At 36.3% G+C, this 25,276-nt stretch overlaps 1 protein-coding gene across 1 annotated transcript in view; it reads left to right on the top strand.

Annotated features, from left to right (window-relative positions):
• LOC150081374 (c-Myc-binding protein-like) overlaps nt 1-25,276 on the top strand; it is a 54,909-nt gene that overhangs the window by 5,727 nt on the left and 23,906 nt on the right. Inside the window, exon 2 of the mRNA XM_090379589.1 lies at nt 8,419-8,503. Coding sequence (XP_090235715.1) covers nt 8,419-8,503 — 85 coding nt within the window. The remainder of the gene's footprint in view (nt 1-8,418; nt 8,504-25,276) is intronic.

Below are 25,276 nucleotides of genomic sequence, written 5' to 3'. Positions count from 1 at the left end.
TTCAGCGAGGGGAATGCCAGAGGTGTATTCAACTCTGGCAGTCAGCTAGAGAATCTTGTAATAACTGAGAGTAAAGTGGAGGAGAAATTGTTGAAGATAAATACAAGAAAGGCACCTGGGGTGGATGGGATCTATCCAGTTATATTAAAGGAGGCAGCAAAGGAAGTAAGCAAACCCTTAGCCATAATTATGAGAGCTTCCTTGGACTTAAGTCTGCCTTCGACTCAGGGGAAGTACCCATGGACTGGAGATGTGCAAATGTGACCCCAATTCACCAAGAGGATCAAAGGGCGACACAAGTAATTATAGACCTGTTAGTTTAACTTCTGTTCCCGGAAAATTAATGGAGGCACTGGTTAAAGAAGCACTGCAGGATCATCTAGACAAGACTTCAGTTATAGCTCAGACACAGCATGGTTTTGTTAAGGGGAAGTCTTGCCTGACCAATTTGATTGGATACTATGATGCAGTCACAAAAGAACTGGATGCAGGGAATAAATAACTTTGATATTATATATTTGGATCTTAGAAAGGCTTTTGATACTGTTGCACATGGAAGACTGCTGCACAAATTGGAGCAGTGTGGCATTGGAGGCAAATTGCTGCTATGGATAAAGAGGTGGTTGAGGGGGAGAAGACAGAGATTGGTAATCAATGGACACTGCTCATCGTGGACTAATGTTATTAGTGGAGTCCCTCAGGGTTCAGTATTGGGTCCATTATTGTTTTCTGTATTTATAAATGATATTGATGATGGTATATCAAGCTTAATGTCCAAGTTTGCAGACGATACGAAGGTTGGCTGGGTTGTCAAGGACACTACTGACACTATGCTACTGCAACAGGATCTGGAAAGGTTGAGCAGATGGGCTGAGAGGTGGGAAATGAAGTTTAACATTGACAAATGTAAAGTACTACATATGGGAAACAGCAACCCCAGAGCAACGTATCAACTCTGTGGTACTACACTGACAGTGGTAGAGAATGAAAGGGACCTGGGGTGGTTGTGCAGGCAGATATGAAGTTTTCTGAGCAGTGCAGACGGGCTGCAAGAGTAGCTCATGGGTATTGTCGATGATATATAGGAATTTTTCTAGCAGGGATAAGGAGGTGATTATTCCCTTGTATAAGGCAATGGTCAGGCCACACCTAGAGTACTGTATACAGGTCTGGAGGCCTCATTTCAAGAAGGATGTAGAGATGCTGGAACGAGTACAGAGAAGGGCAACAAGATTAGTGAATGGAACAAAGGTGTGCTCTTACGAAGAAAGGCTTAAGTTTTGCAAATTACAGTGTCTGGAGACTAGGCACCAGCGAGGTGATCTGATAGAGGTGTATAAAGCCTTGAATGGTTTGAGCATGCTCAATGCTGATGGGATTCTTCCTCTTGCTCAGAATAATCACCTGAGAGGGCATAAATTCAAATTGAGGAAGGACAGATGTAGGATAGACGTGAGGAAATTTGCCTTTAGCCAGCGGGTGGTTGGTTGGTGGAACAGACTTCCATCCCTTGTCGTGGAAGTTGATAGCCTAAATTAGTTTAAGGCTCAGCTGAACAGAGGGGTGAAGTGGAAGTGGTTATTTTTTATTTATTTATTTTTTTTTTTTTTTGGCTGATGCTGCATAAGCTTGCTTTCTTGCATCAAATGCCTCTACTAATGCTAATTACTGTTGTAAGTAGAAAAAAAATATAACTCAAAGCATTTTATTTATAGATTAGAGTAGGGTTGCCAAATGGCTGTTTTGTTTTGCCGCAGGACTGGTTTTTTTTAAAATTTATTTAAAACTACTTAAGAGTTGGAAAAAAAAATTCAAAATTTAACATAAACCAGGGGGGTGAGAAGCGTTCCAAAATATGCAAATTTTTTCTCCCGTTCATTTTCAAATTTGTTATAATGGACAGAATGATGCTTTACACAAAATGACATTTTCAAAATTTAATTTTTTTTTATCCATGTATTTCATTCACAATTTTTGAAACAAGAGTATGGGATGTGAAGTCCCATACTCTTGGTAAAATTGGATGGGAGGTGACTGCTCAAAACAGGTTAAGAGCCACTGATGTAAACTATACTTGCCTTGCATTGTTTGTTTTATGTTAGAACTCTGTAGTAAAAATGTCCAATTATGATGCATAGTAAAAAAATTGTGCTGCACCATTGCTGCCAGGCCTAGGACTGGTCCTAGAGTTGCAGGATCCATATAAAAGAAATAATGTTGGTCAGAAAAGACAGCCAGGAGGAGTTCTCCTTATCTGGATTTGGGGGGACATTTGTTACAATATGTAGCTATTTTCAATTCTAGAGGACCAGCCCTGGCCAAACTGCATTATTCAGCTTCTACTGCATCCTTGTCCTCAGGAAATGCTCCCAAATTTCACAACCTATGCCTGTGTGTATGCAATTGCAAAGCAGTTTTTTGTGTGCTACTATGTCTCAATGTGGTTTGGTTTTAGTGTTATACACAGATATGACAAGACAGTTAGGTTTAGTGTCCCTGTGCAAGGATGTTAATTTTTTAAATGAGCATTTTTGCAAAAGCTGAACATATCAATGATATAATCTTCTCCTTGTAAACAAAAAGATTAAGAAAGTGTCTTTTTAATAATGATTGGCCAAGAGATGCTAGCTATTCTGTCTGGTTGGCAGAAGATCCAAATTATGCATGTCATGATATTATTATATCTACAAAATATTCTATATTATTATTTACCTAGCATAAAACAAAAAAAATTACCTATCAGTGAACTACCATGCTGATAGAAAAGTGAAAAGGTTATAATCTTCCTGCTTAAGACTGCAATAGCACCATTTTGGTGGAATTTGTTACGTCATTAATCATTGTGTTTTTTACTTATTTTTATTTATTTATTGTTTGCATATGGATGACAGTAGTTCCTTTCAAGTAAAATATTTGCTGCAGTTTCAGCAGTACTTTCATGCATTAAAAAAGTGTTTAATCCTAGTTTAATCGTTTTGTGTAACACTAGTTTGCAGATGATACAAAGGCTGGCAGGGTTGTTAATGACAGTAATGGCAGTGTGCTACTTCAACAGGATCTAGATAATTTGGGCAGATGGGCTAAGATTGGCAACTGAAGTTTAACCTTGACAAATGCAAAGTACTCCATATGGGTAGAAGTAACCCCAGAGAAACGTACCAACTGTGTGATACTATACTTGAGGTGGTAGAAAATGAAAAAGACCTGGGAGTAATTGTGCAGTCAGATATGAAGTTTTCTGAGCAATGCAGACAGGCTGCCAGGGCAGGTCATGGGATTTTGTGAATGATATATAGGAATTTTTCTAGCAGGGAAAAGGTGTTCCAGCAATTAACCACCAGCAGGTGGTTAATTGCTGGAACAAACTTCCATCTGCCGTTGTGGAAGTTGATAGGTTAAATAAATTTGAGGAGGAACTGGACAGGCATTTGGAGGGAATGGTGTGTTTTTTTTTTTTTTGTTGTTTTTTTTGGCTGATGCTGCATAAGCTCATACACTTGCTTTCTTGTATCACATACCACTACTACTACTATATATTTTTCTTTCCTTTCATTTAATATGTTCCTAGTTATTCTCTGTATTCAATTTCTTTTTGTGACATCTCATAATATTTTACCATATTGGTCAGACATGTCTTTTCATAACAGAATTATGTTGTGACTTTCTTATAACATTGTTATTATTAGGGTGAACCTGCAGTGCATAATTTATGATACATTCCCTGATTTTTCCTGCTGCTAGAAAAATAAAGATTTTTGCTCATAACTTTCACAAAACTTAAGTTGCCTCTATTATTGTAGAAAAGATTTACTACCTTGGTGACAGCCTAGGTTACTTCTTTCAGTATAACCAGATAGATATCAGTTGCTCTTTGTGCTATTTTTATTTTAGCCCTGATAATTGCTTCTCCATTGTTTTTTATACTTATCATAAATTTGAATGACATAATTATTACCCAAACTGACATTCCTCTGCCTTTAAAATATGTTCTTGTGTGAATATAAATGTAAATAACTTTTTCAGCTAATCAGCCTTCTTTTCTTTTCATTGTTTTTTACTTATTTTTTACTGTTTGGTGTCATTGATACTGATTCTGTTGATGTCCTGTAGTTCATATTTTCTTTTAGTGTTCACATATGTAAGGAACACTTCATTCTTGGGCCTTTCCATTCATAATCACCCTTAGCCTGTATTGCTAGAGTAATATAATTATAAACTACTTGTTACTTTCTTATTGAATAGGGTCTCTTTGATCTGCAGATATATTAACATTTCAGTCCAGTTTTGTCAATTATTTGATGTGGTTATTTAGTTTCCTTCTCATGCCTTGTCTTAAAGAAATAAAAAGGTATGTAGTATAGAATGATCATATGTCCCATTTTTGAATGTTTCCTTTTGTGCAACAAAGAGGAAATAAGATGCCAAATGATCCAATTTTTCTAGTGTATTTTATTTAGAGGTTAAAAGAAAACATAATATTATACATGCAAGTAGTACTTTTTTTTTTCATTAGATGTTGATCAAGTTGACTGCATAACAAGAAATAATCCTTAATGTTAGTGCTAAAACACTTCTCTTATATCTGTAACACTTATCTCTTATATCTAACACTTACCTCTTATATCTTTCAATTTTTTTAAGTAAGATGCATTACATCTTAGTTGATGACTTGATTATCAGAAAATGGGAAACATATTGTGCAAAAAGGGTGGTATAGGACTATGGTATGTCTGCCAGGGACTAAAGTAGTTGATGTGCTAGAGCAACTGTCATCTTTTAAGGGCACGAAAGGTGATATGGTTGTACATGTTGTTCTGTACTTGTTCTATTGCCCTGAACTTAAGTTCAGAGCAATAGAACAAGTTCTATTGCTCTGAACTTAAGGCTGCTGCTTGTTCTAACAGACATTGTTCTGTATTTGTTCTGCTGCCCTGAATTTAAGTTCAGAGCAATAGAACAAGTACAGAACAACATTGAAAAAAAAAAGTTGAGTTATGATTGGAAGTGTAGTTAGTATTCAGACATGATAGAAGGGGGTACATGATAAGAGCCTTGTCAATCAATTTGGCCCTGCAGAGATTGTGCATATCTCATGGGGTAGAATTTTTCTCAGTATGTCTGTGCTTGTTAACAGGAGAGTTTTTACAGTGATGGGATACACTTAAATAGAAGGATGCAAGAATATTTGCTGATGCTATCAAGGCAGTATTAGGTGGGTCAGAAAACTGCTAGCTTGGGGGGATACACAGGTCAATTGATCGAGTAGCCATAGGCCCTTTTTGCTGCTTCTTGTTCTGTTAGAACAAGCAGCAGCTTGGAAAGCAAGGTGTGGGCGGATTTTAAGAATTGCTGAGGATTCTCGTGGAAGAAGCAAATACATCAGCTGTGTTAGGGTTACTAAGAGTAAAAACTGTTATAGACACACTTGCATGTAAACTAATGCTAGGAGTATAGTAAATAAATTTGAAGTACTTATCACATCATCAAATACCAACATTATGGTATTTGATGATGTGATAAAATACCAACATTATGGAAAGGGATTCAGGATTTAAATAAGGAGAGTACAGTACAATGTTTACAGACAGGACATAACAGAGGGAGAGTTATGAGCTTAGTGAAAAAGCTCATAAAATCTAAGGCAGTGTATTCAGTGGACTTGGGAGGTTAGTGCAATGTTGAGTCAGTTTGGTGTGACATAAGCACTGGGAAAACAAAATGAGGGTAGGAGTGTGTTTGTGTGTTATAGACCTAATGATTGTGATGAGTATAATGAAAAATTGTACAGAGAAATTGACTGGAATTTGTGGGTTGATCACTTGTACAGTAGCAAGATGTTTGTGTACTTACTGGATGACTGTTTCCTACACCAGCATGTTAGAGAGACAACAAGAGAAAGCAGATCTAGTTATCAGCAGTGACCATTGTTGCATTAAGAATCTGCAGATAAAAGAACCATTAGGTGGCACTAATCATTGTGTTGATGTGGTTATTTGTTTAAAACTATTGTCAAAGGCAAGGGAAGGGATCTTGCTTTTGTAAAGTGGTCTGTTTTTAAATTCTATTCAGTGGGACCAACTGATGAAGTTACTAAAGCAAATTCTAAGTGGGAATCATTCAGGTATGTTATCATAGAAGCTACTAGGCCTTTTATACCAACTAAGAGATGCAGTTAAATGCATATCAGATGATCTGATGAGACTTGTGGCAGTGAAGAAAAATGCGTGGGATGCACATAAATTACGAGAGCATTCCTAGATTCAGGGATGCACTCATAATTATGGCTAGGGATTTGCTCACCTCCATAGGGGATGTCCCTATGGACTGGAAATGTGCAAATGTATCCCTAAATCACAAAGGAGGATCAAAGAGAGACATTGGTAATTGCAGACCTGTTTTCTTGACTTCTGTTCCAGTGAAAGTAATGGAGTCACTGGTTAAAGAAGTAATGCAGGACCACCAAACCAGAAATGCAGTCACAGCATGGATTTGTTAAGGGGTAGTCTTGTCTGATCAACCTGATAGGATACTGAGGCACTAACAAAGGAACTGGATACAAAAAATAATTTTGACATCATATACTTTGATTTCAGAAAAGCTTTTGATACTATTGCACAGAAAAGATTGCTATACAAATTGGAGCAGTGTGGCAAGTTGCTGTTATGGATAAAGGGATGGCTGAGTGGGAGAAGACAGAGTGGTTATCAATGGGCACTGCTCTTCTTGGACTAATGTGATTAGCAGAGTCCCCCAGGGTTCAGTGCTGGGCTTGTTGTTGTTTTCAATATTTATTAATGATATTGATGAAGGTATATCTGGCTTAATGTCTAAATTTCCAGATGATACAAAAATTGGCAGGATGGTTAACGACAGTAATTACGGTGAGCTACTGCAACAAGATCTAGACCATGGGTGGCCAATGAGTCGATCGGCCATTTAATTTCGGTCGATCACGACGAATTTTAAATATACAGTCATCCTCGATTTGTGCACCTTGTGCAATGAAATTTTTGAGATGGTAGATCACGGCACCTTTTGAAGGAAAAAAGTAGATCGCATCACAAATTAAGTTGGCCACTCCTGATCTAGACAAATAGGGGAGATGGGCTGAGAAGTGGCAGCTGAAGTTTAATATGGGAAGGTACCTCATATGGGAAGCAGTAATCCCAGATTTATGTACCATCTATGTAGTACTACACTCAGGGCAGTGGAGAATGTAAAAGTCCTGGGGGAGGTCTGGAGTTAATTGTGTAGTCTGATGTGAAGTTCTCTGAGCAGTGCAGAGAAGCTAGCAGACACCTCAATCTGATTGAGGTGTTTAAGGCCTTGAATGAGTTGAGTAAGCTCAATGCTGATGGAATCCTTCCTCTTGCTCACACTACATGCAAGAGAATATAAATTTAAATTGAGGAAGGATGGATGTTTGGAAATTCCTTCAGCCAGAGGGTAATTGATTATTGGAACAAAGTCCCTTCTGGTGTTGTGGAAGTGGGTAATTTAGGCCTCACATAGCAGAGTGGTCAGACACATGAATGCAGTAACGTGCACTCTTTAAGTGGACCGGGGTTCAAGCCCGTGACTGCTAAATATGAATAATGTTTGTATTGATAATTTATTGTTAACTCCTCTGACCTGGTGGTTGTGCTGGAGTATAAACAAGAACATTTTTTTTAGTCCTGACGTAGACAAGTGGTCAGGAGTGTGAGTGCAGTAGCAAGTGCTCTTTGAGTGGACCGGGGTTCAAGCCTGTGACTGCTGAATGTTTGTATTGATGATTTATTGTGAACTCCACTGACCTGGTGGTTGTGCCGGAGTATAAACAAAAACATTAATTAATATATTCAAGGAAGAACTATATAAACCATTGGGGGTGGGGTGGACAAGTGAAATAGAATTTTTTTTTTTTTTGCCTGAATCTATATAAGCTTGATTTCTTGCATCAGTTGTCATCACTACTACTGTATAGATAATATTTTAGGTTAAGAATATTTAAAGAAAACAGTTGTAATAAAATAAGGTTTAATGATGCAACATCTGTTCCTGATAGACACATTTGTAATGTACAACAGCATATAAGTTAAAGCATAGTTGCATATGGTATATATTGCCATATACTGAATGTGCATCATGTGAAACTATTATGCAGTTTCATGTGATGTATTTCCAATTTCCTACAAAAGAATTATAGTTATTATAAACCAAATAAAAGTATTGAATTAATGAATTGTATAGACAATGGACATAAAACTGTCATTATTGGCAGAAATTCATATACAAAATCCAGTTATTAAATGTCATTAATTCCACCTGATTACCTTGACTGTTGCCAAGTGGTGTGCTTCAATAAAGTTTTTTTTTTACTTTAAATAATTTTTTCTAATATTTGTAAAATATGTATAAAAACAACTTATTTTTCAGGTATTTCCATTATCAACAGATCCAAAAAGAGAAGAGTTCAGGCATTACCTAGAGAGCAATGGAGTTCTTGATGCTTTAACTAGGGGTATGAATTCTTCAATTTTATAGAGTTATTTTATTTATCATATAGAAAGCTTACACAAAATAAGTATAAAGCCTCAACGAATTTATTCCAGATCTAGGTACCCTCTGCTAAGTACCAGAATTGAAGTAAAAAATCGCATGCATAATAATCTATATCTTACAAGATAACAATACCGCAGTGCTATATTACCTCCATTGTTGTAGTTGTTTGGCCATATTATTTATTTGTTAATATTTATATAATATATAAATAAATAAAGATAAAATTTTTCTTTTTATGTTTTATGACTGTGTATGCTGGCTTCAGTAGTATATGTGGTCCGGAATACTAATCATCTATAATAATAAATTCTTTTCCCATGCGCAATCACATTTAATTCAGTACAGGCAGTTCTTGCTTTACGAGTTCCCGGGTTTACGAGTTTTTTTTCCCCAAGTATCAAGTATCAACAAAATCGAAAATATGAACATTAATTGCAAAAAATGAATGTTAAATATTCATAAATACTGCATTCCAAACCACTTGCGTAGCTATACAATACAGTGTACTCCACTTTACGATATTAATCAATTCCAGAGACACCATCTTATAGTTAAAATATCGTAATGTGAACCCAATAACACGTTGTTTTTTGGTAATTCGTTTCAAGATCTCGGAAGTTGAAATTTTCGCTGTATAACTAAGCTATTTATCTCTCTAAAATGTCATTTTTAAGATCACGAGCGTGACCTTAAGGCCATATAAAAGTCGTGAGCATGGTTTGTAAATTGTATTAGTTACCAATTGAAATCATCAAAAATGTACTACACTTTCATCGTTATCATATGTTCTGTTATAAGAATCAATTTTAAACGCCTTTGTGATATATTTCTGGAGGTCACGACCATAAAACAATTTGCACTTTCCGGTTTATTGGGCTTTTCTGTTACTGCAAGCAATTATAAACGGGTAGTAAACTCGATCTTCTTGCATTTGCGAAAATACCGATAGCTGGAATTGTGTGGTTTTTTTACGTTATTATGGTGAAATGTGTTTGCCCTTTACTGAAATCTTCAATTGTATAAAAAACAAAAATTTTCACAATCTTCTCTTCATTCCTTTTATTTTAAGCTTCGTAAACTTGTCACTCCACGCGAATTGTGTTAGTTGCAATTTGTGTGTGCCGTTAAAAAATGCTTATGCATGCAATCGTGAAATTTATAATTAAAAGAGAAGATTATCTTGGAAAAAAATGCTTCTTGAAGCATTTCTGAAGAAAACTCCTTGTGCAACAAACCGAGTGCCGAGCCAATAATGAGTGATCAACGAGTGTGCATTTAGTCAATGATGATGAAGAATAAACATTCTTTAACATTTGTAAGTCGTAAATAATTTCTCTATTATTATAATTTGCTTGATTTTACAGGCTACGTTTTCATTTCTTTCGATAAATCAATCATTATTTAAACATAAACTAATTAGCTAACTAATTTCATTGTTGAGAACGTAACCCCTATTTTAACCTTATGTCTATGGGAAATAAATTCCCGCTTTACGAGCTTTCGCTTTACAAGCGTGCGCTAGGAACGAATTAACTCGTAAAGTCGAGAACTACCTGTATTTAAAATGTTAGTTGAGGATCACTAGACCAGACCAATAACACGGGTCAATACGTAAAATGTTATTAAAATGAAAATACCCAATCTTGACTAATTTTATGCAGATGAACATGAAAATAATGTTAAAATTCGTTGATTTGCTCATGTTTTCGAATTACAGTTGGGATCTCATATTAGCGAATTACTCTACATCAGTGATATTCAAACTGGGTTCCGCGAGACATTTTCTGAAGTTTTGCAAAAATTAATTTATTTTTATATATTTTTTAATAATTATACTTCCCTTTCTTCTACTTCTCCTCACCATTATAATAATAATAGTTTCAGTAAAGTACATATTATAATTTAAAAAATTAAGTCATTTATATACCTAAAGACATGTATTAACTGAGTAGGATTCCATGGAAATAATATTTAGAGACAAGGATTCCGTAGATGTTGAAAGTTTGAAAATCACTGCTCCACGTTATCAACTATGGCTCTCGGCAAAATGCATTGCAACACCGCGGTTTCAGTACTGCAATGCTCTTATCACATGATCGGCACACCTCGCTCTGCATCATGATAAGTTTTGCCTCAAATTAGTCTTCAACTCTGTTGCAGTAATCCTTGAATATGGCTAGGTACTGGGGGTGATTTGTTCTCTGTGAGATTCCTACTTTTTGTGAAGTATTTGTGTTGTGTAAGATGGAGGGGTGAAATGGGAGGGTTTTTTTTTTTTTTTTTTGGCTGATGCTGCATAAGCTTGCTTTCTTGCATCGTATGTCTCTGCTAATGCTAAAGATTGTTATACCCCATAATTGTGTAAATAGTTTGGATGACTTCTGTTGCATATGTGGGGAAGTTGCATTAGCTTCAAGAAAGTATCCTTTAACTCAAGCCATAAAAAAGGCCTGTTTCTCATACTTTGGGTGTAAAATAGGCCACCAGGACAAGGGCTCCACACATATGCTGCACTACCTGTTTATCAAAACTCAACATTTGGGTAAATCAAAAGGGACGGTTTATGCCTTCCACGGTACCCATGATATGGAGGGAGCCAACATCATGTCATAGACTATTACTTCTGTATTGTGCCTCCTATTAGAAAAGGGATGACAATGAAGAAAAAGTGGACAGTGATGTATCCAAATATACCATTTGTAATTTGTCCTGTGCTTCATAGTGAAGTACTATCCATGCCTGAACCACCCGAACCATTTTTCTGTACACTGATGAAGACACTGATGAACATCAACTTGATATGCATGAAGAAGTATGGCAGCTGTGTACGTCTACCATTTTGTCCAAACCTTTATCCTTCAGAATCACATAAGGTCACAGCATATGAGCTTAATGACCTCATCAGGGATCTTGAAGTGCCAAAGAATAAGGGAGACTTTTGACTTTGAGGCTATAACAGTGGAATCTACTAGATCATTCTATGAAAGTGACATTTCATACTTGAAATAAAGACCATGATAACTTCTATCAAACAGAAGGTGAATTCACTGTTTGTAAGGATGCCAGTGATCTAATGGCAGCAATGAACATGAGGCACGTTTCCAAAGAATGGCAACTATTTATAGATGCTTCTAAGGTTAGCTTTCAGGCTGTGTTATTACACAATGGTAATATGCTGCCTTCAATACCTCTTGCGTATGCTGTCCACAAAAACGAAACATATGCAGACATGGGGAACATCCTCTTAGGTGTACACTATCAGAAGTGTGAGTGGCAGATATGTGGTGATTTAAAGGTAATCACCATTTTATTAGGACTACAAAAAGGGTTACGCTAAGTAATGTTGCTTTCTCTGTGAGTTGGATGGTTGTGCCAAAGATATGCACTATGAGAAGAGGAGTTGGCGTCAATGAAAATCATTAACACCTGGAATAAAGAACATAGCATCTGAACCTCTGGTAGATCCAAACAAAGTTTTGCTTCCACCATTCAATATCAAACTGGGGCTCATGAAAAATTTCATGAAGGCTGTGGAAGTGAATGGTCCTGCATTCACATACTTGCAAGAGAGGTTTCCAAGACTTAGTATGGAGAAGATTAAGGCAAGTATTTTTATTGGTTCACAAATAAGGCAACTTTTCAAAGATGAACAATTCAAATGTTTTCTAAGAAAACATTTGAATTGTTAAAGCCGGCAACTACCGCCAGCTTATGGAAGATCTCGTTGTTTCTTTGGTGGAGCTCGTCCCACCAAAGAATTTATTTTTTATTTTGTGTGTGTGTTTCTTCGATTCTAAGACGCACTTTTTTTTTCCCTTTAAACGTCTCTAAAAACGGGGTGCATCTTAGAATTGATGGCGTCTTACAATTGCAGTTTTTTTTTTTTTTTTTTTTGAATATTCCCGTGCTTTGCACAGCACCACACGTTTTGTTTTTACGTGGAAACCCCACCTCCAAGTTATCGCATTCTCCAATTCCATTGGAGAGTAAAGTGCCGTGGGTGATTTCACATGCTTTCGAAACGTGAAGCCACCGTTATTTCATTATAGTGGAGCTCACTCAGCGAAAACTAGAAAGTTTTGTTTGTATCTTCGAAAGTACGTAAGAAGTGGAGTCACTGTATTTTGTTAATTTTGATCCTTTATGCACATTAAAATGTCAAAAAGATTGCACTACGAAGCTGCCCGCATTGAAACAAAAAGTTATTGTGTATCCAAAAGAACATGGAAATTGAGCTGCAGGTCAACATTTTGATATTAGTGAAGTAAATGTTTGTCGTTGGAGAAATTATCGCAATTCCATATTTTCGTGCAACGCAACAACCAAGTACTTTACAGGGCCTAAGAAAGGAAGGCTTCCACAAGTTGATGAAGCTGTGATACATATTGTAACAGAGACATGCGCAAAAGGACGACCGGGCTAGCCGGGTGGGTAAAGTGCCTGCCTGGCAACCCAAAGGTCGCGGGTTCGATTCCCACCTCGGGCTTGGATCAAAGTACTGCAAAAACCTTGGGAGGTGCATTATGGCCACAGAAGCCTTTTGGGGAAATTCAAAGGTCATCTGGATAGTACTTTCGGGTAAGGGAAGCGCATAGGATGATAGGTTTAATTTCCTTTTTTTTTTTTTTTTTTAATTATTATTATTTAGTTATTTTTTTTATTTTATTTATTTATTTTTTTTTTTGGCTGGTGCAGCATAAGCCATAGGCTTTCTTGCACCATGCGGCCGTTACTAATACTAATCCATGCAATTGAAAGCCGGAGAAATTGCCAAGTCCATCGGAATAGAGAAAATAATTTTTAAAGGCAATCGTGGCTGGTGCGACAGACTCTTGCATCATAGTGGATTATCGTTAAGGTGCCGAACATCTATTTGGCAAACAATTCCTGCAGACTTTCAACAGAAGCTGATTAACTTCAGCGACAGGTGATGAAATTAAGAAAAAAAGAAACTGAGTTTAGTCAAATTGGAAATGCTGATGAAACCCCAGTCTTCTTCGATATGCCTCAAAATTACACAGTCAACGCTTAAGGTGCTAAAGAAATCAAGATTATAAGTATGGGCTACGAAAAACAGCATATTACTGTGATGCTATGCATCACTGCTGATGGTCAAAAGTTGCCACCATATTTAATTTTAAATAGAAAAACCACACCGAAGAATGAAATTTTCCCCAAAGATGTTATCGTGCGTGCACAAAACAAATGGATGTATGTCGGCAGAGCTTATGGAAAATTGGCTAAATGTTGTGTGGAATAGACATCCCACCTAACATGCTAGTACTTGAATCATTTCTTGGACATTTTTCCGAACGTGTCAAAAATAAAATCATGCAAAAACGTGGTGACTTGGTTGTGATTCCTGGTGGCATGACTAGCCAATTGCAGCCACTCGACGTTTCAGTTAACAAACCATTTGAGGATTACTTGAGAAAGGAATATGAATCCTGGCTGTTGACCGACAATCTTCCGCTGACACCTTCCTTAAAAATTAAGAAAGTGCCGGCATAAAAATTGGCAGAATGGGTATCAACAGCTTGGAAGCTGATCCCAGAAAGAATAGTAAAGCACTCATTTAAAAAATGTTGCATCACCAATGCTCTCGATGGCTCAGAAGATGATATATTATGGAATAATGAAGATGACGACGGCAGAGAAGAATTTGACCCTGAATGTGAAGTAGACTCCGATATTGATTCAGATGTATATATCGACAGCTCAGAAGATTCAGAAGGAAGTGATGAATAACATACCTACTGATAAATACCGGTACTATTGTTGTTAGTAAATCGAATTCTATTATAATGAAAATATTTGTTAGATTTATTTTAGTGTTTTATTTTATTTATTTATTTTTTTTCTTAGAATCAAAGCTTTTAAATTAAGGTGTGTCTTACAATCGATGGCGTCTTAGAATTGAAGAAATACAGTATATATGTTTACTGCTGCCCTTGAGGAAGCTTTCAGAAGATTAGACTGGTCGCAGAAAGGAGTCAATGTGAATGGAGAGTACCTAAACCATTTATGATTTGCAGATGACATTGTGGTCATAAGCCGCGATCCCAAAGAATTAGAGGAAAATCTTAAATCAGTTGTGCAGAGTTAGTAAGGATTTTGGACTAAAGATGAATATGGCTAAAACAAAAGTAATGATGAACAAGTATGCCATAGAAAGGGATATAATGATTGAAGGAGCAGTAATTAAAAAGGGGGAGTCATATACTTATCTGGGACAAGTCATTAGCTGTAATAATGATAAATGGCTGGAAGTCAAGAGAAGAATAAATTTTGGATGGATAGCATTCAGGAAATATGGTCACATACTGAGGAGCAATATCCCAATTTGTCTGAAACGTAAAACAATGAACCAATGTATACTACCCACCATGACTTATGGAAGTGAAACTTGGGCACTCACCAAAAGAATGGAAGAGAAGCTGAGAACTACACAGCGAAGACAAATTATATTGGGAATCAGACTGTTAGATAAGAAGAGAAACACATGGATTAGGCAGCAAACTCAAGTAAAGGACATTCTTATCAAAACTAAAGAACTAAAATGGTCTTGGGCAGGACACAGCTTGATGACAGATGGACGAAGAGAATAACAGAATGGCACCCAAGAGGAGCTAGAAGAAAACCTGAAAGACAACAATGGAGATGGACAGATGAAATTCATGAGTTTGTGGGTAGTAAATGGATGGCCATTGCTCAAAACAGAAGAAACTGGAAAGTTGCTAGAGAGGCCTTCATTCATCCTGCAGTGGATTGAAAATGGATGATGATATATATATATATATATATATATATGTATCCGATAACTTTTAAGCCATTATTTAAATATATATATATATAGGCCTTGCCACTGAAATCCTCAGAAATTGGGTGATGCAGCCTGCCATAGTACCTAAATAATCTACTGAGTGCTTGACCTGCCTCCTCATGGAAAAGTGGGCAACGGTGGGTCCCAATAGGGGTCCAACAGCTACATAGTCAGAGAAACAACAGAACATTACACTGCACAACAAACCACTCCTCACACACTTTTTAAATCTCTGGACTCCACAGAGTTCTGTGTCACACATACAAATAATACAATGCAGAAATGGGAGAAACTCCTGGTGCAGTCAGACAACTAACACACTTTACTTCTTACGGAAAAACCGAGGTGCAACATGTTATTGAAGATGCATTTCTTGCACTCGCACCTGGATTTCTTCTTGCCAAACTGCAGTACCGTCAGAAACGAGCATGGTCAGCACCTTCCATCAAGGTGTAGCAGCCATGGAACAAAGATACAAAAGGAAATGGAGTGCCACCATGTTAGCTGATTATTGTTGAACATTGAAAAGGGATGCTCCCAAAGCTGAATACAAGCAAAAGGCAAAAAGGTCCCATGTTTGATACAGGTATGTTCGTAGCTACATCTTACTGCCATATAAACAAAAAAAAATCTTGTATAAATATAAAAAACTACTTTGGCTCTTTAAAAAAAAAAAAAAAATCAAATCTGCCATTTTAAGCACTATTTCCATGTTTAGTACCCCAAAATCTATAAAGTAAACTTACTTACTTTCATGGCCATAACAAGATATGACCCAAAATTTGTTGTTCAGTGTAATGAGATAATATTTATCTGATTTTTGAGAGTAACCATACTTCATATTTTTAACTCAATGAGTAATACTGATTGAAGACCAAAGCTGTGGGAAAGGAAGGTTGAAAAGTTTTAGCCTGTCATATAAAGAAAGGAGATATTGAAAGTTTTTATTAAACATGTTTCACTGCTGATATTTATATACTTTCTGTGTTAACCCTCTAAGGAACTTTAATTGTAACAGAAATCGTAAAGTTTAAGCCTGAAATCATGCCTCTGTAGCAGTGGTAACATTACTATTTGTGCATATTTCATTTCTCTGAGATATTTTTTGAACTAAGGAAATGATAATCTGGGGGGAACAAATCTATAGAATGAGGTTGGCCTGTAATTTGAAATTCAATTTCTGTTATTTTGGACATAGTTATGAGCCTTGTATGCAGAAGTATATTCCTGCAAGAAAAGAATTCCATTTCAAAGAAAAGAATTCCATTTATAAATTATATAGCAGAGGATGAGCCAATAACATTGGCTCATACTCTGCTATATAATTTAAGCATACCAAATTGTCCAGAACATTATACCCCTGCAATCCTAGAACACCATGGCCATTGCTTTGCTTACTGATTTGTGGTGTGTGGAATGTTTTTTGGTCAAGGTAAACAACTATTCCTCCACTCTGCTGATTTATGTTTTTTGATCATGGAAATACAACCAGATTTCATCAGTAGTTACAGTTTACTTTAAATTTCACTCTATTTGTCTGAAACTTTGTGAGAATAGCCTTTCATAACATGATACGACCTTACATCTTTTCTGGTGTGCATTAAGTCTGGGAACCAACTTGTTTGTGCCCAAATCTTCATAAATTACTTTAAAAGCATGTTTGTAGGATATCAGAAGTGTCTTCTATCTTTTTGATTAATATTCTGCAATATTTCATGAACCCAGTTTTTTTTTTTTTTTTTTTCTGTAGTGAATGAAATTGGTCTTCCTGACCAATTGGACCATACCAGTTTTTTATAGTTGCACATAAAGGACATATACCTTGTACTACTTTATATCCTCTTAGATATTAGTTATCTTTTACAGAAAAACGCTTTTAAGAATAGATATTTGATGACAGCTTAGTACTCATTTTCAGTTTCTATAGATGCAACTTTTCAAATTGGAAAAATATACAAAAAATCTTTTTTTTTTTTTTTTTTTTTGCTGTTAATGACTAGTTTTAAAAGTAGCAGCCTTAATACTATGATATAAATCTATAACCTGAAATTAAAAATAGGATATTCCATTTAAGCAACAGAACCTTCAGTGCGCCACCCAGGCAATAGCCTATCTGCGCAAAAGTCTTAAACTTTTGTATTACATTTATATTTTTATGTGACCTATCATCACTACATTAATTATTAAGCCAAGATTTATTCTAAACATTTCTGTTGATTAAAGGATTCATAAAAATCGGTCTTTAGCCTGTGGTCACACAGAGATAAGTAAATATCCCGTGTGACCACAGTTACCGCCCCTTCCTCGTGGAGGAAGACCTCTACACGTTTCGAGGTTAAAATTTATTTAACTTTACTTTATAAAACCATTAAAACTATAGTCTCACGCTGAGTCTCTTTCCAAGCTTAGCACTATCTCAATAGACCTTTGGCACAGACCCATAGCCACAGATGACATCACTTAACAATTTTAGTCGTAATCTGTTCTTCTCTTACTTAGGGCCATTGCCTTTTCATACTCGGGACAAGTATGGTCTACTGCATTATGTTCTGCTGTTACTTTTCTGCGTTTGCAGTTTATACAACAAGGCGATCTTTCCTTGTTAACACAATCTTTATATGAATGTCCTTCAATGGAACAATATCCGCAAAACGCTTTCATTTTACAGAACTTAGCTATATGGCCAAAAGCCATGCACCTGTAACATTGGGTCACTGTGATAATGTCGCGAACTCGACAGGCAGACCAATTTACAAACACTTTTCCTTTTCTAATCAACTGCTTATGTACGGAACCTGCTATCTGCACTATCCAGTTATTCAGTTTCTTGTTCTTTGCTTTATTTACTGATATAACATTAAAGCTTTCTTGGAATACATCATAATTTACTCCATAATCTTTCAAGTTCTTAATCCATAGTTGTTCTTTCAACTTATCTTTATTCACATCTAGTTCCACATCATAAATCAGAACCTTGGGATCTCGCTTCTTTACTTTTTCCACACACAATTTCAGTTCTTTAAATTTTGGACAATCTTCGAGCAATTCTATATCCTTTTCTGACTCTACTTCAAGGATGATCTTCTTATCCAGTACAGCTCTTAAATTTTGTACCTTGACATTCTGTAGCTCAGGTCTCACTTTTTTAATTAGATCTTTTTTAATGTCTTCACTACATTTATGGTTACAGTTCTTGGTAGTAATGACTGCCACTCTGGGTTTCGCATCGCACTTTTCTTTTACCACGGTGGCATATTCCTTTTTGTATTGTTTTTGAATGTCTTTCTTTTCAGCCTTAATAACACGTAAATCTATCTCCAACTTTACTATGGCCATTTCTAAATCATCCCATATTTCCATGATCTTGGTTGCTACATTGCCCGTTACTCGATGTTCTCTTTGCAATAGGAGAGCCCTTAATCTCCCTCGTGCCTCTGCTATTTTATCTAATCCTGTTACCACAGGCCCTTGTTCCGAACTTTTTGTCATAGAATTTAACAGCTTCTTCATACTATTTATCATTTCTGATTTCTTTTCTGGTGTCCATACCTTCTGCTTTTTCCTTTTACGAGCCGCATCATGAGATTCTCCAGTACTATCAGTTTTTCCATTTACTTCTTCAAGATCTATATCTTCCACCTCTTCCTGAGTCTCAGAGTTTTCACTCTCAGAATCACTCTCTGCTTCCAACTCCATCTCTGCTTTTTTCTTGGAAAGAGAGCCAGCGCTCGACTTATTACCGAACATATTAAAAGGCTACAATTGCCAACTATTTACAACTTTAACTTTATACAAGGTCTCTAAGACCAAACTTTAACTCAATACACAAGTAACCAAAAATCTATTTGGAAACCTATTTAAAAACACCCCCCACTCAAGTGAAACGAGTGGGGGGTGTTTTTAAATGTGTTTTTAAACGAGTGGGGGGGGTGCTGTTAATGACTAGTTTTAAAAGTAGCAGCCTTAATACTATGATATAAATCTATAACCTGAAATTAAAAATAGGATAGGCAAAACTTTTTATACACCATTTGTATACTGAGGGAATACAAAAAATTTACATCAGTGTCACTCTATTGCTTTTTTTTTTTTTAGCCATTTTATGCATCTGCACACCTGTCTCTTTACAGTTTGTTGTAGTTTTTTTAAATGTTATAATAAAAGCAAAAATAAATATAATAATAATAATAAACATAAAAGCAAAAGTACAATGGTTCTTAAGGCTTGTCACAGACATTCTCTCAGATATTACAACTAGGGCTTGCTACCTGGCAGTTTAAATAAAATGCTGATGGAACTGATGTTGACACTTGAGGTGGACCGAATTTCAGTAATGTTTGGTTGTTCTGTGACAACCAAATTTTCTGCTTGCACCTTCACAATGAAGAGACTGTTAGTAACCCTGTGCAATTCCTAAAATACTGCACCTAGTATACTGGAGATGACCACCCAGGTGTGAACTGATGTAAACAGCCGTCGAGGTATGGTGTCAACACCACACACAAAGGAATGCTGCCCCTCCGTGTTACTGGGCAGTACTAGGTGGTAGATAATTCGTCAACCATTTCAGTACTACCACTTTGCTTATTGGAGGCTTGAAGCGATGAGACCCATATTTAGTCTCCAGAGCAAAGCTCTGACAACCCCATCTCTTTCATCATGCAGTGTGATTGATGTGTTTTGAGGTTATGATGGGCATCATGGTGAGATTTAATCTTCCTTACATTTTGAGGGTACAGCTCTTAAAATGTTTGCAGGCTGGCTAATAAACAGCCCATCAGACTGCCCATTGATAACTCTCTAGAAGGTATATGGATCAGCTAGTGTATAATCTCACTGCCTCTACTCTGACATAGCGACTGGAAGGAGTCGGAGTAGTGTGTGGGGGGGGCCTTGAATGGGTTGAGCAAGCTCAATGCTGATGGGATTCTTCCTCTTGCTCAGATTAAGAACCTGAGGGGCCACAATTTCAAATTGAGGAAAGACAGTTGTAGAATAGATGTGCGGAAATTTGCCTTTAGCCAGCAGGTAGTTGATTGGTGGAACAGACTTCCATCTTTTGTTGTGGAAGTTGATAGCCTAAATAAATTTAAGGTTGAGCTGGACAGGCATTTGGAACGAATGGTGGGGGAGTTAAATGGAAAGGGTTTTTTTTTTTTTTTTTTGACTAATGCTGCATAAGCTTGCTTTTTTGCATCGTATGCCTCGACTAATGCTAAATCCATTAACTGCAAAATCTTAAACTGTCTCAAATCCTCCATCTGATCAATAATTGCCAGTATAGATTCCATCACTGTTGATCCACTGGTGATACATTATCCTATATTACCCATCTGTGGACAAATTCAATGGAAAATTTTGGTGAAACAAGTATCACAAACAATTCCTCTTGACATTTCTATGGCATTTGATAGTGTTTGTCATAAGGGTCTTTTAAACAAGCTTCCATCTTATGAATTGCCATCTGTTTTTTTGTAATTGGGTATAGAGTTTTGCTCTCTGACTGTTCATTACAGGTAATGGTAGAGGCTCTCTGTCTAACTTTTCCACTAATACTGGTGTTTCCCAAGATTCAGTTCTTTCTCCTACTCTTTTCCTCTTGTATTTTAATGACTTTCCATTGACTGGGAGATCCTGTGCATAGTTTTGCTGATGATGGCATGTTGCATTCCACCTTCCAGTTTGAGAAATCTTTCCCTGCACAAATAGTTTCAACTTCTCAAATGTCCACCACCAATTCCTTAAATGCTGATCTCGAATTAATTCTCCAGTGAGGAAAAGATAGCTTATTAATTTCAAGCCTGTGTTATATCTCACAAAAAAAAAAAGGATTCTTCTGCTCCTATGCTTATCTTTGATGACACTCTGATTTCTAAACAAAATCATGTATCTCTATTATGGATTATCCTGACTTCTACTCTCTTGGCATAAAGCACATCACAAATATTGCTCCTTCTGCATCTAAAAAACTGGGTTTTTTCTTTTGCTCTTGGCATTGCTTTTCTTCTAAACAGCTACTCACTTTTGTACAAATCTGAAATTGGCTCTACCATGAATTATTGTTCTCATCACCTCTTCTAGACTCTATTCAAAAGATAGCAGTTAGGTTTATTAATGACCCATCTCTCTACTCTCTGTGTCATCGATATTATTTCTGCTGCATGCCTTTTCAATAGATACTTCCATGGGTTACTCTTCTGAATTGGCTTCTATAATCCCCCCTTCCAAACAAGTCCAAACACTTGCCACAACCAGTCAAGATCCATATACTCTTCAACTTCAAACTCTGAACCAACTTTTCTTCTTCCTCATTTTTTCCTTCTACTTCTTTTTTCTGGGACAACCTCTCTTCACATGTATCTACAGATATTCAAGTCTAATGTCAACAAGTATCTTCTTTTATTTTCTCAGCCTATACAAGGTACTGAGCACTACTGATTCTAATACCTTTTGTGTTTGGGGGTTTTCTTAAAAAAGAAATAATAATAAAAATAAATCAAAAATAACATTAAAAATATAAAGATTTATATCTTTTATATTTTTATAAAAGCAAAAAAATAAAGATAAAAAACCACCCACAGAGGTAACTTCTTCAGTAATCAATAACTTGCTGACTAAAAGAAAACTCCTTGAAATCCAGTCTAAACCTCTTCCCCCATAATTTGAATGTATGATCCATAGTTCTGAAATCCTTTATAAGTGAAAATTTTGCCATCGTTCGTTTTACTGTCCCCTCTCATGACTTTTATAGACCTCAATCAGGTCCCTTGTAAGGTGCCTGGTTGCTAAGCTGTTTAACCCACATAATCAAAGGTCTTTCCTCATATGGTTACTGTTCTGCAGATCTTACCATGCTTGTTGCAAGTCTTTGAACCCAGGAACTCAATGTCTTTTTAATGTCATACTTCAGCATGACTATCTGGTCAGAGGAGTTTACAATAAATTATGAATACAATTGTTAATCGTATTTAGCAATCATTGGGATGAACTGCAGTCCGCTCAAAGAGTGTATACAACAGCACTCTGCCCCTGACCACTCAGGTAAGGCTACATCAGATAAGCTCTCTGCACTTGGACGTGGTATTCCATTTGCATTCTTACAATTTGCCTTTTAGTGGAATTATGACCTCCCTATCTGTGTAGGCTATTGTTTGATAAATCACTAATCATCATGGGATTTTCTGGCTGCTTGTCTACATTACTCTGAGAACTTCATATCCACCTATATCATAACTCCCAGATAATTTTCTTCCTCTACTGTTTTTAATTCAACCCCACCAAGTGTATAGCTATTTTTGGATTGCTATACCTCAAGTTGTAAGACCTTGCATTTTGCTGTATTAAAACATATTTGCCACCTTCCTGACTTTCCTTGAAGGCTGATCAAGTCATCCTGAAGGAGTGCTGCTTGCCAGTGATCATTAACCACTCTCCCAATCTTTGCATCATCTGCAAATTTTGATTTGTCCTCTATCCCTTCATCAATGTCATTTATGAAAATCAGAAACAAAAGTGGTCCAAGAACCAGTTCTTTGGGGAACCCCACATCTGATATTACACCAATCTGTAGAATAGCCATTAGTCACAACCCTCTGCCTCCTGCCCTGCAGCCACCTTGCCATCCATCTTAGAATCTTGTCTGTGATCCTAATGTGGACTAGCTTACGTAGTAACCTCTCCTGAGGGACTGAGTCAATTGCTTTTCTAAGATCCATACACAGTGAAAGTAAAAGTCTGAAAATCCGGACTGCTCGGGGACTTGGTCGATCCGGATTCTCAGGCAATACTTTTAAAATTAAATTCAAATTTAAGATGGAATAAAGAAGAGATGACCAGTTAAATTTTGACAGTTTATTCATTAGCAAATAAAGCATGCTTCATTTATCGAAACGAGCAGTTTTAAAGAAAAATAAAGTCAACACCTGACAAAGATGTAAGCATAAAAATTTTCACCACAAAAAAAAAAAAAAAAAAAAAAAGAGCGTGTAATGCTTGAAATCGTGTTTAAAAATGAACGATGTAAAAGAAAAATACACTATATAAATGAATGCAGAAGATACATATTTTATATAAATTAATTATTTGTTTTAGTTTATTAACAAACATTTTCATATAAAATACAAAGTTCAAAAAACAAACAAATATTTATTCATTCTTTTCCGCGATTTCTGTTTCACTGCTTGTGGATGGAACACTTGCAGCTTCTACTCATCTGCTGCACTGCTTGACGCTTCTGTTGCTTTCTTTAAATACTTTCGTATATCATATTGTTTATGACTTTGTAATTTCTTTGTGATAAAATTATTATGCACCATGTGCACATGCATGAAGATTGAAGCTATGGTTCTGTTCCATAAATTTAATAACTGTTTCAATGGACTTTTCTGCAGTAGCCCAAGATATCTTTTCTTCAACTTGATCATTTCCTTCACCAGATTCTTCTGAATAATTCTCTTCTATCTTAACAGGAGTTATAATGCTTTGAATAATTTCTTGATCAGTGAAAGTCGCTGCAACTTCAACAACATCACATAAATTAAAAATTTAAATAGGTATGAATTTAAAACAAGAATTCTGAATTGTATTTTATTTTAAAATTTATAAACAACACTTTTCATTATGTGTTGATTAACTTTTTTAACCATTGTGCAATGAAATTCTTGAGATGGTAGATCGTGGCACATTTTGAAGAAAAAAAGTAGATCGCATCACAAATTAAGTTGGCCACCACTGCTATAGTGGAACTTGTCATCCCAGATTTCCAGTAGGTACCATTTTCTGTTATCCCTGCTAAGTCAGCATTACTTAGCCTTACCACAAGTTTGAATTTATCCATTTTATTGACAACACTCCTGATATTATGGTAGAAACATTGAAGACTAATTATTCTTCTATAGTTTACTACCCTGACACACCCCATGAAGTTAATTAAGGTTATTTCCATAGCCTTATCTTCCTGCTCATTTGAAATGTTCTCAACATTGGCTGTTACAGCAAAAACAAGAATGATATTATCAGATAAACATATCAGTATTACTCTTCACCTGCCTAACTAGCAATTTCCCCGAACCTTTTAAAATATCCCAAGGCAAAAACCCTTGCACCACCTTTGTTCAAATAAATACCGTCTCTACAAAATAGATTCCTTTTACCTAGAAGAGTGGGAGGGTTAAGTTGATAAAATCCATTAGCAGAGCCTTGGCAGAGTTCTTCAAATCTTAAGTGAGGAGAGATAATATTACTTTCAGCACATGATCCCCCCCCCCCTATTGTGTCAACAGAATTGCAAACACATTCTGACCTAATTTGTGGCATTTTTCAGCATGGTCCTTTATTTATCCAAGAAATTGTCCACTTGTGTTCATTCAATATCGTTAGTCCTGATATAAATAATAACACTTTTTACCCCCCCCCCCCTAAAATCTGACAATTTGTGGGTGGCATCATCAGTCATTGCTCCTGGCAAACACACTCTCCCCTGGTTCTGTGCCAACTATCTTCATTACAAAAAATCTTTCCCTGATAGTAGTCTCCTGCTAAAACTGAATCTCCTTTAACGAGAGCATTATGCATTTGACTGTTCTGTTCAGGGACCCAAATTGGAGGTGCATCACTTGGCAGGTCACAAGATACTTGAGTTCCTGATGAGTTCCACTTGTTTATTCTATGACTCAAATTCTTCTAGTAAGGCACCAAGTTTTAATTTGAGATTAATACATCCTTTACATTAGGTGCAAAGAAAAGAATCATCAGTTGCACTTGGTTTGTCTACTAGATTGACCTTAGTACACATGCCACAGGCTATGCATGCAACAAACTTGTGACTCCCATTTCCTTCTGAGTTATGGTGTCCTTGGATGATTTATTGAAAATGGATCTTTAACAACCTCAATATTAGTTTTCCAAATT

Source organism: Mastigoproctus giganteus, chromosome 8, assembly GCF_048544385.1.
Source record: "Mastigoproctus giganteus isolate SK-2022 chromosome 8, ASM4854438v1, whole genome shotgun sequence".
NCBI lineage: Eukaryota > Metazoa > Arthropoda > Arachnida > Uropygi > Thelyphonidae > Mastigoproctus > Mastigoproctus giganteus.
Note: the sequence above shows the minus strand (reverse complement) of the source record. Positions and strands in the feature narration are given on the sequence as shown.